We start from the raw sequence: 14,382 nt of genomic DNA on the forward strand, positions 1-14,382 counted from the left end.
TCATTCTCTGTTTCATTTTCCCCTCAAGGTTTAAGTTATAAGTTATGAAACGAAGAGTCACAAAACATCACTTTTCAAAGCGGTAATTATTTACTTGGAGGGTCTGCTCTGCTAGTCGTGCCCCCCCACCCCGCTCTGGCGGTCTCGCCTCAGCCCACACTCCCCACCATGGGTCAGGGGCAGAGGGGTGGCAGTGGTCGGGTTTCTTTTTAACTGAGGTGAGAAGTAATCGGAGGGCAAAAGTGACTCGCCCCTGTTATTCCCCAATGACTAGTGAAAGGTTCCAAAAGCGCAGAGAAACCCACATAAACCCGTGTTTTGTGGAGATTTGTAAAAACTAAGCCCTGTTCCCCCTTCCTCCTTTGTTGCAGCCAGTGACATTTCCAACACGGTTTCGCCTTTGGTGTAGTTGGTCGGCATCACATAGCGACTGACTAATCTCATGTTGATCCAATAAGTGTGTGTGTGAGAGAAAGAGAGAGAGAGAGAGAGAGAGAGAGAGAGAGAGAGAGAGAGAGAGAGAGGGAGGGAGGGAGAGAAAGAGGGGAAGCGGGGGAGAGATAGAGAGCAGACGCGAGAGAGGGGGGGCTGGTGGGAGGGAGGGGTGGATTGATCCACGGCTGTTAAAATCTTGTTCTGTTTTTTCTTGGAGGTTCGTGCCTGCAGACTGACTCGCCTCTCCCTTACAGCACTCCCATCCACCGTAAAGACGAGCTTTTTGCGGAAGGAGAACGCTTTTTATATACATGCTGTAGCTGGAGCATAGAGGCAGCTGTGTTCTTTCTGTATCTTCTCCTGTGCTTTCCTCTCGTCACTGAATGAAAGAGGGAGGCTGTGAGAGAGAGAGAGAGAGGGAGAGACGGTGCAGGTTCTGGAGTGGTCTGTCAATGTGATTAGGTAAACGTCGTTGAAGCGCATGCATTCACTTGTATTTCTTTACAAACAGGAGAAGTGGACCTGTGTCTTCTGCACTGCAACGGTCGGTTCCAACTGAGCCATCCAGACTTTAGTGCCTTTACAGGAAAAGTGCAGTGCTAACTTTCTACGTTTAAAAAATTACTAAAAAGATCGGATTGCATTTTTTCCTTCAAACATTTTTGAGGTGATGTCATCGCGCTCTGTTTTGGCTGGTATTGTGCCGGAGCTCAGGGAGGACCGCAGCCAGGCAACCAGCGGTTGAAACGGTCGGGGAAGTCCGAGAAATCAGGTGCAGAGAGCGCCTGTCATTTCCGTGCTGTCGCGGGTGGCTGGGTCCGCCACCCAGTCACAGCTGTTCCCATCCTCTCCAACTCCCCCTCCCTCCATCCCTACCTCTATCTCCCTCCCCTCCTCCCTTTCATTCAACTCTCTCCATCTCCATCTGAGCTGGACCGCTACGGGCTCTTATCCACATTATTTGACACTGTTGTTCGGTGTCCCCGGGGCCAGAGACTTCGTGACCCATCGTGGGGTCGCAGCCATGACCGAGCCCGCCCTGCAGCACCCGGCGCCCGCAGAGGCCCCTTCTTCACGCCGCCCTCGCCTCCAACCCGTCCAGGTACCCCGCATCCCGCAGCGCCTGGCATTGCCTCGCAGGGACTAGAGACCTTGGGCTCCAGCCTGCGTCCAGACAACCACTCCTCCCTTACCATCCCTCATTCTGCGTCTCATCTCTTCAAATTCGTCTCTAATGTGGACTTCTCTCGGAATAAAGTTATTGACCTAGTATAAACTTTATTGTCGCACTAAAACACCAATACGAACGTGGATTACGCATAAGATTACCGGGAGAAAACATCGTCAATAAATGACATTGGAGTGATTTTGACTGACATTAGTTTCATTATTGATACGTAGCAGGTGAGTCGATTGGAGTTTAGCCTCTATGAGTCGTGAACGCGCTTTCACCTGTTCCTCTCCAGCCCGGAGGTGCGCAACTGTTTGATGACCTAACCTCCCCCCGCGCCCCGCCCCTCCCCGTTGCACCGGCCACCGTGACAGCCAAGAGAGGTAGCCCTCCAGTCACAGTGGCACGGCCACCCCCCGCCCCACAACCTGCCCTGCCCGCGCCCTCACACCCACCCCGCCGATGCCAACGGGAGTGTCCGCTGACTCTTTGACCCTCCACTCCGTCCAGCGGATTATAAAAACACAAGTGAACTCTCCGGACTGTCGGACCGGCTCTGACCGAGCGAGGCGATTGACTCTGGGCGAAGTTCCCTAGTGGAGGGGGAAGCGATGCGGTCCCTTCTCTCCACGCTGGCTGTCTTGTAAGTCCCTCTAACCATTTATCAAGAATGTTATTGCCATATGAAGCACATTCTGTTTGATTGTTGCAGTGTGTTGTTTAGTCTTTGACCATATGGACACGGCAGTTTTTGATGGGCATGGTTCATGGATGCTCTGGCCTGGGTATTCGACGTCTCATCTCTTCCCATCGGTCACCATAGAAACGTGTCAAAGAAGGTGATTGGCTAATTAGTCGGGGTCACTGGGTCAGGGTTGGGGCTGTGCCACCCATAGGACTTGTCATAAACACGTTTATAACTGATTATTACTGGTGTAGATGTTGACCATTTCAATTGGATCTAGGTTTATATGATGTACAGTACAGTAATATATTGCATTGAATCCACCACTATCACAAACTATCGTTTGATCATAGTCTGCAACCATATTTAATTGAAAATGTGAAATACTGAACTGCAGCTATGTGAAAGGATACAGAATGAAGCCAGGGATTTCATTTGTCTTTCAATGTGACCAATGTACTTCTCCCAGATGGCAGTCATCTCCAGATTAGTTATCATCTCTCTCTCTCTCTCTCTCTCTCTCTCTCTCTCTCTCTCTCTCATTCTCTCTCTCTCTGTCTCTGTCTCTCTCTCTCTCTGTCTCTCTCTCTCTCTCTCTCTCTCTCTCTCTCTCTCTCATTCTCTCTCTCTCATTCCCTCTCTCTCATTCTCTCTTGCTCTCTCTCTCTCTCTCTCTCTCTCTCTCATAAATGGATAACAACCTAAGAGTGTCAGATGAAGAGAAAGATTCAACTCTCCACCACCTCTTCTACGTTATCTTCTCCTCTGCCACGCAGGCTCTTTTTTTATTTCCCCCTCACTCACCGAGACCACGGCTACTAACTACCGCTCCACACGAACGTTACATCTATGATCATCAACATATTAGCTCGCCTGTCTAATGGCTGCTCTACACAAACTCAAGCATTGGTTCAATGGTCTAGACTCGGAGCTACTGCTCCCCACTGGGGCCTATTTCACCTCTGACCACAACACCACAATGAGACCTACAGTGCTATTCTTTTTGAAAACACTGCTGCACGCTGGGACCCGCTGCTACTCTAACCACTGCTCCATACTGGGGCCTGTTACTTCTTTAACCACCACTGAGACTTACCGCTCTGCTTTTCAAACCACAACTCCTCCCCGAGGCCTTCTGCTCTGCACTGAGGCCTACCACTGGAACCATTTCTCAACAGTGAGGCCCACTACCTCAGCCATTGCTCCACCCTGGCGCTCCGTGTTTAGGCCCACTCTACCTTAACGTCTACTCAACATGGGAGAACTTCAGAGACACAGGTTTATGATGTCGGCTTGATGCTTGTTTTGGCACAGGTCCAACGGACAACCAGGTTTCCCCATTGGTCCTTCTTATAGAACTATTACCTCCCCCTTGCAGTCCCTTTTCATCTCTATCTTTGCTACTCTCCCTCTCTTCTCCATTTCTTCTGTCTTCGCCTTCTCTGCTCGCCATTTCCTCACTGGCATACTGTGAGTGTCTGTGGTCGGAGAGAGGTAGAATCCAGAACCGAAGCACTTTTCTCTCCGTGTCCTCGGGCAGCGGCGCAGCAGTGATGTTTTAACAGCTGAGAGTCCTCACAATGCACAAGACACCGCCACTTTTACAGCTGCGCAGGCAGAATGCAGCTTTGGTTCCCCTGGTGTCTGCATCTGTTAGCAGCCCCTATGAGCTGATACACCAGCCAAGGGAAAGATCACCCGTGTGCCGTTGCATAGGAAGGAGTTTGGCTTCTTTGTGTTTGGGTTGGTGTGGGTTGTGGCATGTGGGTTGAGTGAGTCAAGAGTGAGGTATATGTATGTCTATGAGTACGCATCAGTGGATGGATGCAAGAGCTTTCTCTTTTTCACACTCTCGTCTTCCTGTCTCTCACACCACAAAAAATGGGGACACCCCTGTTTCTCTCCAGCCGCAATACTTGTACAGTAGGAGTACAGTCTCTCTTTCTCCCCGCCCTGTCTCTCCCTATCTCTCCCCGTACACAGACACCTCTCTCTCACTCTCACCCTGCAGTGCATCAGTCTTTTCTTCAGTCCAGCTGTCAGCTTCCTGCCCCCCCCCCACACACACACATACAGCGCACATCTTCACATCTGCGTGTGTGTGAGGCCATGACAGTGTGTGGGGGAGTCTCCTCCATCCCTAAACACTGAGTATGGGACAGGAGAGAGAGGGAGGGGAGAGAGGGAGAGAGAGAGGACAGTGGAAGGGAGAGAGGGGGACTGGTAGACCTAGGGATATGTGAGGATGGAGAGAGAAAACAGGAGAGAAGAGAGAAACAGGTAGGAGAGAAACAGGTAGGAGAGGAGAGAGAAACAGGTAGGAGAGAAACAGGTAGGAGAGGAGAGAGAAACAGGTAGGAGAGAAACAGGTAGGAGAGGAGAGAGAAAAAGGTAGGAGAGAAGAGAGAAACAGGTAGGAGAGAAACAGGTAGGAGATGAGAGAGAAACAGGTAGGAGAGAAACAGGTAGGAGAGGAGAGAGAAACAGGTAGGAGAGAAACAGGTAGGAGAGGAGAGAGAAACAGGTAGGAGAGAAGAGAGAAACAGGTAGGAGAGGAGAGAGAAACAGGTAGGAGAGAAGAGAGAAACAGGTAGGAGAGAAACAGGTAGGAGAGGAGAGAGAAACCGGTAGGAGAGTAGAGAGAAACAGGTAGGAGAGGAGAGAGACAGGTAGGAGAGGACAGCGAAACAGGTAGGAGAGAAGAGAGAAACAGGTATGTACTGCATTTGGCAACACTTCACTCAACAAGCTTGCCTCTCCATGCTGTAGTGTAGAACACACAGAGAGTGAGAAAGAGAGAGATAGAGGAGACAGTGCATGCTCTTCTCCACAGCGCACACACACACACACACGCACGCACAAGTGATATTATGGCTACTTACACAATGGCACAGTACAGTCATGTAGGGGTCAAGAGGTGGTTGAGTGGGAGAGGTGTCAGTCAGAGGGTTTCCCTGTCTGTGTTTCCCTGCTGCTCTGATGGAGCATCTGCTGGAGGAAAACATGGAGGCTCTGGGTGTTGTCCCCGACTGACCCTGGATGTCTGTCTGTTTGTCTGTCTCGCATGTCGCCATGCCAACTACACCACCCCATCCTGTAACTAATCCCACCTACAGAATGTCTATTGATAGACACCTACAGAATGTCTGTTGACAGACACCTACAGAATGCCTGTTGACAGAACAGAATGCCTGTTGATAGACACCTACAGAATGTCTGTTGATAGACACCTACAGAATGCCTGTTGACAGACACCTACAGAATGTCTGTTGACAGACACCTACAGAATGTCTGTTGATAGACACCTACAGAATGTCTATTGATAGACACCTACAGAATGTCTGTTGACAGACACCTACAGAATGTCTGTTGACAGACACCTACAGAATGTCTGTTGACAGACACCTACAGAATGTCTGTTGATAGACACCAACAGAATGTCTATTGATAGACACCTACAGAATGTCTGTTGACAGACACCTACAGAATGCCTGTTGACAGAACAGAATGCCTGTTGATAGACACCTACAGAATGTCTGTTGATAGACACCTACAGAATGTCTGTTGACAGACACCTACAGAATGTCTGTTGACAGACACCTACAGAATGTCTGTTGACAGACACCAACAGAATGTCTGTTGATAGACACCAACAGAATGTCTGTTGATAGACACCTACAGAATGTCTGTTGACAGACACCTACAGAATGCCTGTTGACAGACACCTACAGAATGTCTGTTGACAGACACCTACAGAATGTCTGTTGATAGACACCTACAGAATGTCTGTTGATAGACACCTACAGAATGTCTGTTGACAGACACCTACAGAATGTCTGTTGACAGACACCTACAGAATGTCTATTGACAGACACCTACAGAATGTCTGTTGACAGACACCTACAGAATGTCTGTTGACAGACACCTACAGAATGTCTGTTGACAGACACCTACAGAAGAAAGACTGTGGTTAACGCCATCAGGCAATGGCAGTAAAGCATTGTGAGAGGAAAAAAGAACAGAGAACGAGGGGGAGAACAGAGAGGAGGGTTGAAGGTGCAAACATGTAGAGTGGGAGAGAGAGAGAGAGGAGGAGAGAGTTAAGGGAAGAAGAGGGAGAGTGTCAAGGCTGGTGGTTCTGCTGACATCAGAATAAGGGTGACAAGGTTTGGGAACCAGCGACTGTCTGTCTCTTGTAGCACAAAAAAAGGATTAAAATGTATGCACTCAGTACTGTAAGTTGCTCTGGATAAGAGGGTCTGCTAAATGATAACATGTAAAAACAAATGTAATATCTGAGGGAGCGGGGAGTCCCGCAGTCCAGCCAGAAGCTCTCTCTGGTTTCCCAAGGATTGGTCTCAGTGTTGGGGAAGGGATCAGACGGATGGAAGGAGAGGAATTCTTGGATCGGAGATATACTGAACCTATTTTCTCTTTCCAGATGCATCCAGATGTTGCTGGTGATGTGCAATCCATTGCAGGTGAGAAGCTAGATATGCGCGTGTGTGTGAGTACATGTTTGTATGGATATGTGTGTATGTCAATGAACGCGTCTTGAGGCATTTAGGACCTTCAGATTTTTGCATCGTGTTGCTGTTCATCGTGTCTCCTTCCCCCAAGGATGGAGGGAGTGGGGAATAGGAGAGAGCATGCAGTAGCAGTATGCTGATTGTGACCCGTGTGTCCCGTGTGTGCAGCAGGTGTTTGGCGTGGATGGGGTTAACTTCAGCGTGCACGTGGAGAACCAGACCCGGGTGAGAGATGCTATGAGCCGGCGGCACCACCGGGTCTACCAGCTCTACAGCCGCACCAGCGGCAAACACGTCCAGGTGCTGGGGAGACGCATCAGTGCCCGCGGAGAGGACGGAGACAAATATGGTAAGACACACACACACAGACAGGCACATAAGTACACACACACACGCCTCAATCCTCCCAGCCTTGGCAGTGGGCAGTGGAGCTTGTCTCCGGAGCACAAAGACCTCATCGACCAACTGCTGACTCAATGATTCACCAGAGAGACACACAGAGAAAGAGTGAAAGAGAAAGAAAGCAGGAGAGGGGGGGGCTGCCAGGTAGAGTGTTAGGCAGTGTTAGAAACTCATCTCCTCCATCGATCTATCCATTGATTTTTCATCCTCCCCGTTGTCTTCTCTGGGTTTAAAACAGCAGGCTGCCTCCCTCGTCCATCCCTCCGCCACTCCTCCCCCTTCCCCTTTCTCTCTTTGTCTGTAATTATGCCTAACCCATTCTCAAACCGCAGAGGATCAATGCAGGAAAAAAAGCCCAACATTAACGCTGGTGTTCATCTTCCTCTGTGCAGATGAATGGGGTTCATGTTACCAGCTCTCCCATTCACAACCGTGCTCTTCACAAACATACCACTTCAAGGCCAGCCTTATTACTGCTCCGGGAGCAGATCTGTTCTTGACAAGTGGTTCTCAAAAGAAGAAAGACTGTGGTTAACGCCATCAGGCAATGGCAGTAAAGCATTGTGAGAGGAAAAAAGAACAGAGAACGAGGGGGAGAACAGAGAGGAGGGTTGAAGGTGCAAACATGTAGAGTGGGAGGGAGAGAGAGAGAGAGAGGAGGGGAGAGTTAAGGGAAGAAGAGGGAGAGAGAAGGGTATTGATTTCTTGTGACCCCTTTGTTGACTAAGGTCATGTAGGAACCATTTCAGGGATTTCTTTTAAAAACAGGCACAAGCGCTCTCTCTAAAGACATTGAGTCAGCGCAGTGTTATTACAAGAGAAGGGGAGCAGTACTTTAATATACACTGAATCAGCTTCACAATGGCATGATGAACACACGCACACACACACACACACACACACACACACACACACACACACACACACACACACACACTCTTAAAACAACAATCCCCCCTGCAGTGTTTGCTAGACTTCTTCTTATTTTGTAGCCTCGCTCTGTGTCGGCTGTCCTCATGTCTTTCTGTGTCTTTTTTTTACGAGCCCCACTTGTAATGACCAGTCTCCCGTAAGACCGTCTCTGAACAGGCTTCTTTGACAACTAACCATTTACTCACCCAAATGTCTGCCTGTCCTCGCTTCGCCATCTGCCTGGGATTGATCTGTCAGTTCAAACCCAGGCTATAATCTATCGCTCTGTCAAGTTGCGTCCCCTCCTCCTCCCTTATTTTCTGTCCCTTTTGTTTTTGGTGCTCTACCTGTCTGTGGCTCTAACGTCTGTCTGTCCCTCTGTCTGTCCCTTCACAAGCCCAGCTTGTAGTGGAGGCCGACACCTTTGGTAGCCAGGTGAGAATCCGTGGCAAAGAAACCAACTTCTACCTGTGCATGAACCGCCGCGGCAAGCTGGTGGGAAAGGTGAGACCTCTTCTGTTCTCTCATGTTCTCAAACAATTACAGCATCATTAGGCTTATGGCATGAATCACAACAATATGCCAAAAAAAAGTGCTGTTTGGAAGCATTCCTGAGCATTCCTTGATTTTTGTTCAGATTGAATGTGTTCACATGGATTGCTGATCTGCCTCTTCCCTCATGTCTCTCTCTCTCTCTCTCTATCCGTGTGTGTGTGTGTGTGTGTGTGCGTGTGTCTGTGTGTGTGTGTGTGTTCGTGTCTCTGTTCTCTCAGAAGGCCAGTAATAAAAGTGAAGACTGCGTGTTCGTGGAGAAGGTTCTAGAGAACCACTACACCGCATTGATGTCATCACGCTACGCAGGCTGGTACGTTGGCTTCACCAAGCGGGGGCGACCTCGCCGCGGCCCCCACACGCTGCCCAACCAGCAGGACGTCCACTTCATGAAGCGCTTCCCGCCCGGGGAGTACCCTGAAACCACTCCCTTCCGCTTCACAACGGTCAACAAGAGGAGCAAGAGGGTCCGTGCCACCGGGCCCCGCTAGCAGCTAACGCTAATGGCTACCCTCCATCCACTGCCCATTGCCACCTGTACCTGCTTATTCAGTAATCGCTAACATGATAACATTGACCCTTCCTCTGGACTTTAATACATGCTAATTGGCTAACCTGAAGCTAATCGATAATGGGATAACATTGACCCTTCCTCTGGACTTTAATACATGCTAATTGGCTAACCTGAAGCTAATCGATAATGGGATAACATTGACCCTTCCTCTGGACCTTAATACGTGCTAATTGGCTAACCTGAAGCTAATAGATAATGGGATAACATTGACCCTTCCTCTGGACTTTAATACATGCTAATTGGCTAACCTGAAGCTAGTGGGCCAGTGATACACCCAGATAGTGGGCCAGTGATACACCCAGATTCCTGACCCCACCTAACGCTTCCCGCTACTGGGATAACATGTACCTTACTCTGGACCCTGATTGGTAGGTTTACTAACTGTGCTAGTGCCACAGTACATCCACTAACTTGACACTTGGCCCTGCTAAGCCGTCACTGCACTAGGCTCCACGATCTCTGTCCATTGACTGAAGGCCACTAGCTTGTAGCCCTGCTATCACAACTAGCCCATCAACCTGGCCCACTCCCCTGACAGGCCCAGACACTATGACAAGGCCCCTGAAAGCTAGCTAAACTGATGACCAGGCTTTCCAACCTGTGTAGGCCTCGTTTCCCTCCAACCTCCAAGCTTGAACATAATGGTGCTATTGCACTGTCACTGGCCAGTTAATCACTAGTTTAGAACGGACAAACAAAAAAAGGGTCACTTTGCTGGTTTATCAAGCAGCCATTCTTTAAGGTAAACACTATTGCTCTGCTAAACAAGAATGAGTTCAGTGTGTTCTCGAAACTGCGGGTTTAAACTCTTTCTGAGGGCTAAAACGTAGCTAAGCTAGCTACACCGTGATAGACCCAACCTTACTCACAGGCTTGGACCAGTTCAGCTATCTGACGCTGTCCAGGACTCCCTGGATGATACCCACTTAATGGACCAAAAGACAGAGACATGAGAGACAGACAGGTGGACAGACTGAAAGTCTATGAGACAGTGGCGTCATGAGAGAAACTGTGGAGCAACCGGTGGACAAACAGCGCAAGGAACACAGGAAGCCAGTGGAGTGGTGATCAAGCCACAGTACGGGACTAGACAGAATGGCACTGTGGAGAAATGGATGGACTGCTTTGACGCACTTCTCTCTGTCTCACCCCCCTTGGGTGAGAAGAATCTGTGAGACTTGGGGTGAATGAATGTGAATGTATGTACAGTATGTGAGTGTAAGGGCACCAAAGACTATTTGGGGGGGGGGGATCTAGAAAGGGACTAGAGGCCTAAATTATCCCCAAGGCAACATCCCCTGGCAACTCACTGAAGTGACGGAAGCTTTAAGAACTGGAATGTACAAACCGAGCTGAACCAAAAAACAAACCAAATCTAATGACCACCAAAGACAACTGGAGACCAGCGCCATGACACCTCCCCAATTCCCACTGCCAGGACAGAATGCCCTCTTCTTATAGGATCAGAGGGTGATGACGGGCGCGTGGGGGAAGGGTGCCTTCTCTTCATATATGCGTTGCTATAGAAACGACCCGGGATGACGCTCCTGTGCGATACCATGGATACAGAATGCTGCTACCAGGACATTCAGTGGAACACCAAAGTCTTATACACAAAATATAAAGGGAACAATTTATTAAAAGTTATATAAAGATGACCAAAAAAAACTAAATAAGCGATCTTTTTATGATTGTTACTATAATTGTTGATATTATTATTATAAAATTATTTCTTTTATTTATTTCAGCTCTGTGTGCAGCAGTCTTTCTCAAGTCAGTAAACCTCCATCCAGAAACCTGTCTACTGTGTCATAAAGCATCTATACACAGCACAGGAGGTTGGTGGCACCTTAATTGGGGAGGACGGGCTCGTGGTAATGGCTGGAGTGGAATGGTATCGAATACATCAAACAATCTAATCAAATTTGATTGGTCACATGCACATGGATAGCAGATGTTATTGCAAGTATGGTGAAATGCTTGTGCTTCTAGTTCCCGGCATTGCAGCAATATCTAACAATTCTACAACTACTACCTGATACACACAAATCTAAGTAAAGGGATGGAATAAGAATATGTACAAATACATATATGGATGGGCCATGACCTACCCGCATAGACAAGATGCAGTGGTTGGTATAAAACAGTACATACAACTGGGATGAGTAGTGCAAGATATGCAAACATTATTAAAGTGTAATTAATAAAGTGACTAGTGATCCATTTGTTAGAGTGGCCAATGATATCAAGTCTGTATGTAGGCAGCATCCTCTCGGAGTTAGTGATTGCTGTTTAACAGTCTGATGGCCTTGAGATTGAAAAATAGCTTCTATCTCTCGGTCCCAGCTTTGATGCACCTGTACTGACCTCACCTTCTGGATGGTAGCGGGGTGAACAGGCAGTGGCTCGGGTGGTTGTTGTCCTTGATGATCTTTTTTGTCTTCCTGTGACATCGGGTGCTATAGGTGTCCTAGAGGGCAGGTGGTTTGCCCCCGGTGATGCGTTGTGCAGACCACACCCCCCTCTGGTGAGCCCTGCGGTTGTGGGCGGTGCAGTTGCCATACCAGGCGGTGGTACAGCCCGACAGGATGCTCTCAATTGTGCATTTGTAGAAGTTTGTGAGGGTTTTAGGTGACATGGTTTCCATGTGTTTGCTGCCATTCCATTCTCTCTGTTCCAGCCATTATTACGAGCCATCCTCCCCTCAGCAGCCTCCACCGATACACAGGTACACAACCCCTCCATCATCATAAATTGACAATATTTACTGAACTATGTGGAACATAAGTCTTCCACAAGAGAGTGTTTCCGTTTTTGGAAATATATAGACACAATATTAACATGTGGGTCTTGTATGGCCCTATTAGCTTAACAAAAACCTGCATTTCTTACTCTACTTATATTCCTGACCACTGATCTGAAAGCATTGTGGAAAATAACAGTAGGCTTCTGCAAAGCAGTAGTATCATTTTCTTATTATTTCTCTCAACCCACGAATATAGGCCGACACCTAACCCCCTTCATCCCACCTAACCCACCACACAAACAACCCTCCAACACCATCCCAACACACAATTCTATCAGGGAACTACCATGAGACTTCAACATGGTTGCATCACAATAAATGTAATCTTGATTTACTGTATTAAATGCTCTTGGCCCCCATGGCGTCCACCATGGTTCTCTACCTCACCGTCTTCTATTACCTCTTAATTTTGTCTCTCACCATGAGATCTCCGCTTTACTAAGTTTCCAGCTGGTTTTTGGCAATCCCTGCATTTGTAAAGAATCTTCCGTTTCCTAAATCTGCACTGAACTGTAAAAACAGGATAGGTGGAACTAAACAAAGCCTACTGGCCAGTTACTTACACCTGTCCAGTTCTTTCCCATCTGAGCCGATGAAGGAAAGGAACAAGGGAAAGGGAGCAACCAACTTTGGACTATTGAGATGCAGCACGTCTCTTACACGCTACATACTACCCATCCCTCCCGGGAGGTCTTTATAGAGGTGCCGCTGCCGAATGACCCAATCACGTCGGCAGACACAAACAGCTGACTCAGGGGGGAAAAAGGGCTGTACCCGAGGATTCCAAGGAAGGCAGGCGCATGAGAGTGAGGAATCTGAACTGTAGGGGAGGGGGTTCTGGAACATCGCTGCAGTTCCTCTCGGAACGATGGAAATATTCTGCGGAGCCAAACCCAGAGTAGAAGGTGTATGGTAATCATTTCGGGGAAAGAATGCCAAATATGTGTGAGAACGGCACTGTGACCTGAGAGCTCCAGGAATTATGGGCCCAAATCCGACAGACCCAGAGTAAGCGCGCGTACACACACACACTCTCTCTAAACAGTCTCACACACAGAGCTTTGTTTTCGGGTGAAACGTTAGGATATTGGGGTCCTGATATGTAGGAAAACAAGTGGTCACACACAGACATTTCTACGCCAACCCACACATCCATTTGACAACAGTTATTTACACTCCGGGTACTCTGCCACAACACAGGCACTCTACTCTTCCCCCTCCAACACAAACTTAGAATAAAAAGTTTAACCCACCCATCCGTTGGTGAAGGATAAAGGCTGCTGGTATGAAGCCTGTTTCTACAGTACATTTACTCCCTAACTCTACCCAAGAGGCTCAGCTATCCCAGTCATGAATGGAACCCTATTCCTTATATTAGTGCACTGCTTTTGACCAGGGACAATAGGGAACGGTGACATTTGCAATGCATGGAAGCTCTGCAGGTTGGAGTTTGAACTCTGTCATTTGAAACTACAGTACAAATTGGTACTAAATTATTATTTTTAAATAACCCAACAGCCGCTTTAGGTTCCATATGAAAGCTTTACTCCCATCGCTACTACTTTTAAAAGGGAAACTAAATATTTGTCGCGAAGGAAAACGACATACTGTTCCTACAGGGTAGGTTATCCCATTCACACGAGTGGATAGTGTATTAGAACAAGTTGTAATGGGATATAAGCAGTGTAACTACTTGGGTAGGACTAGTTACACCAGATCAGGCTCAGTGATACAGTAGGGTTAGAGCGCCACCCGGTGGCAAACCTTAGACGAGAACGGACACGTTAATGATGTCCATGTATACCTACCCATCTGCAATGATGTTGAAAGGTCACTAAAGCTAGAATCCAGAATTCGTGACACAGCCCCACTGTTCGCCGCAGCACGTTTGTTACTGTTGTTGATTAAACAGAGTCGAGTGGCTTGTAAATGCGGTAAAAAAAACACACATTAAAAATCACATTTTGTCACATGCTTCGTAAACAACAGGTGTAGACTAAACAGTGAAATGCTTACTTATGGGTCCTTCCCAAAACATGCTAAGGTCAAATTGAAAAGTTTTAAAAACGCAGTACGTTCTCTCCGATTTTCTAACGGGTGTGCGATGACGTAAGAGGGGAAAGAACAGTGTTCGTTGTTTTAAGTAACCTCCTTGTCGTCGTAATATCCTAAACGGACGTGGCAGTTTCAACAAATACAGATTTCAGCTTCAAGGACGCAGACCCTAACACTCATCTGGGCACACTTACTGATGCAGCCACACACACACACACACAATAATGTCACAAGGGATAAACAAACAGACACATACAGTAA

At 47.9% G+C, this 14,382-nt stretch overlaps 1 protein-coding gene across 5 annotated transcripts; it reads left to right on the forward strand.

Moving 5' to 3' along the window:
* Positions 1 to 652: 652 nt before the first annotated feature.
* On the forward strand, positions 653 to 12,452 carry LOC115130579 (fibroblast growth factor 18-like). 5 transcript variants are annotated; one of them, XM_029661857.2, is made up of 6 exons: positions 653 to 2,249; positions 2,331 to 2,445; positions 6,733 to 6,772; positions 6,989 to 7,169; positions 8,532 to 8,638; positions 8,908 to 12,452. In XM_029661857.2, the coding sequence occupies exons 2-6, from the start codon at positions 2,342 to 2,344 to the stop codon at positions 9,175 to 9,177; spliced, it is 702 nt and encodes a 233-aa protein (XP_029517717.1). In that variant the 5' UTR covers positions 653 to 2,249; positions 2,331 to 2,341; the 3' UTR covers positions 9,178 to 12,452. The 5 variants fall into 5 exon arrangements, with proteins under 5 accessions (XP_029517717.1, XP_029517720.1, XP_029517718.1 ...); XM_029661860.2 differs by having other exon boundaries at positions 8,911 to 12,452; XM_029661858.2 differs by having other exon boundaries at positions 6,992 to 7,169.
* The last annotated feature ends 1,930 nt before the right edge of the window (positions 12,453 to 14,382 follow it).

Source organism: Oncorhynchus nerka, linkage group LG6 (genome assembly GCF_034236695.1).
Source record: "Oncorhynchus nerka isolate Pitt River linkage group LG6, Oner_Uvic_2.0, whole genome shotgun sequence".
In the NCBI taxonomy this organism is placed as follows: domain Eukaryota; kingdom Metazoa; phylum Chordata; class Actinopteri; order Salmoniformes; family Salmonidae; genus Oncorhynchus; species Oncorhynchus nerka.

Coding starts and splice junctions, on each gene's coding strand:
- LOC115130579 (XM_029661857.2), top strand. CDS start 2,342: ATGGACACGGCAGTTTTTGATGGGCATGGTTCATGGATGCTCTGGCCT. Junction 2,446..6,732: donor ATAGAAACGTGTCAAAGAAG/GTGATTGGCTAA, acceptor TTCTCTTTCCAG/ATGCATCCAGATGTTGCTGG. Junction 8,639..8,907: donor GCGGCAAGCTGGTGGGAAAG/GTGAGACCTCTT, acceptor CTGTTCTCTCAG/AAGGCCAGTAATAAAAGTGA.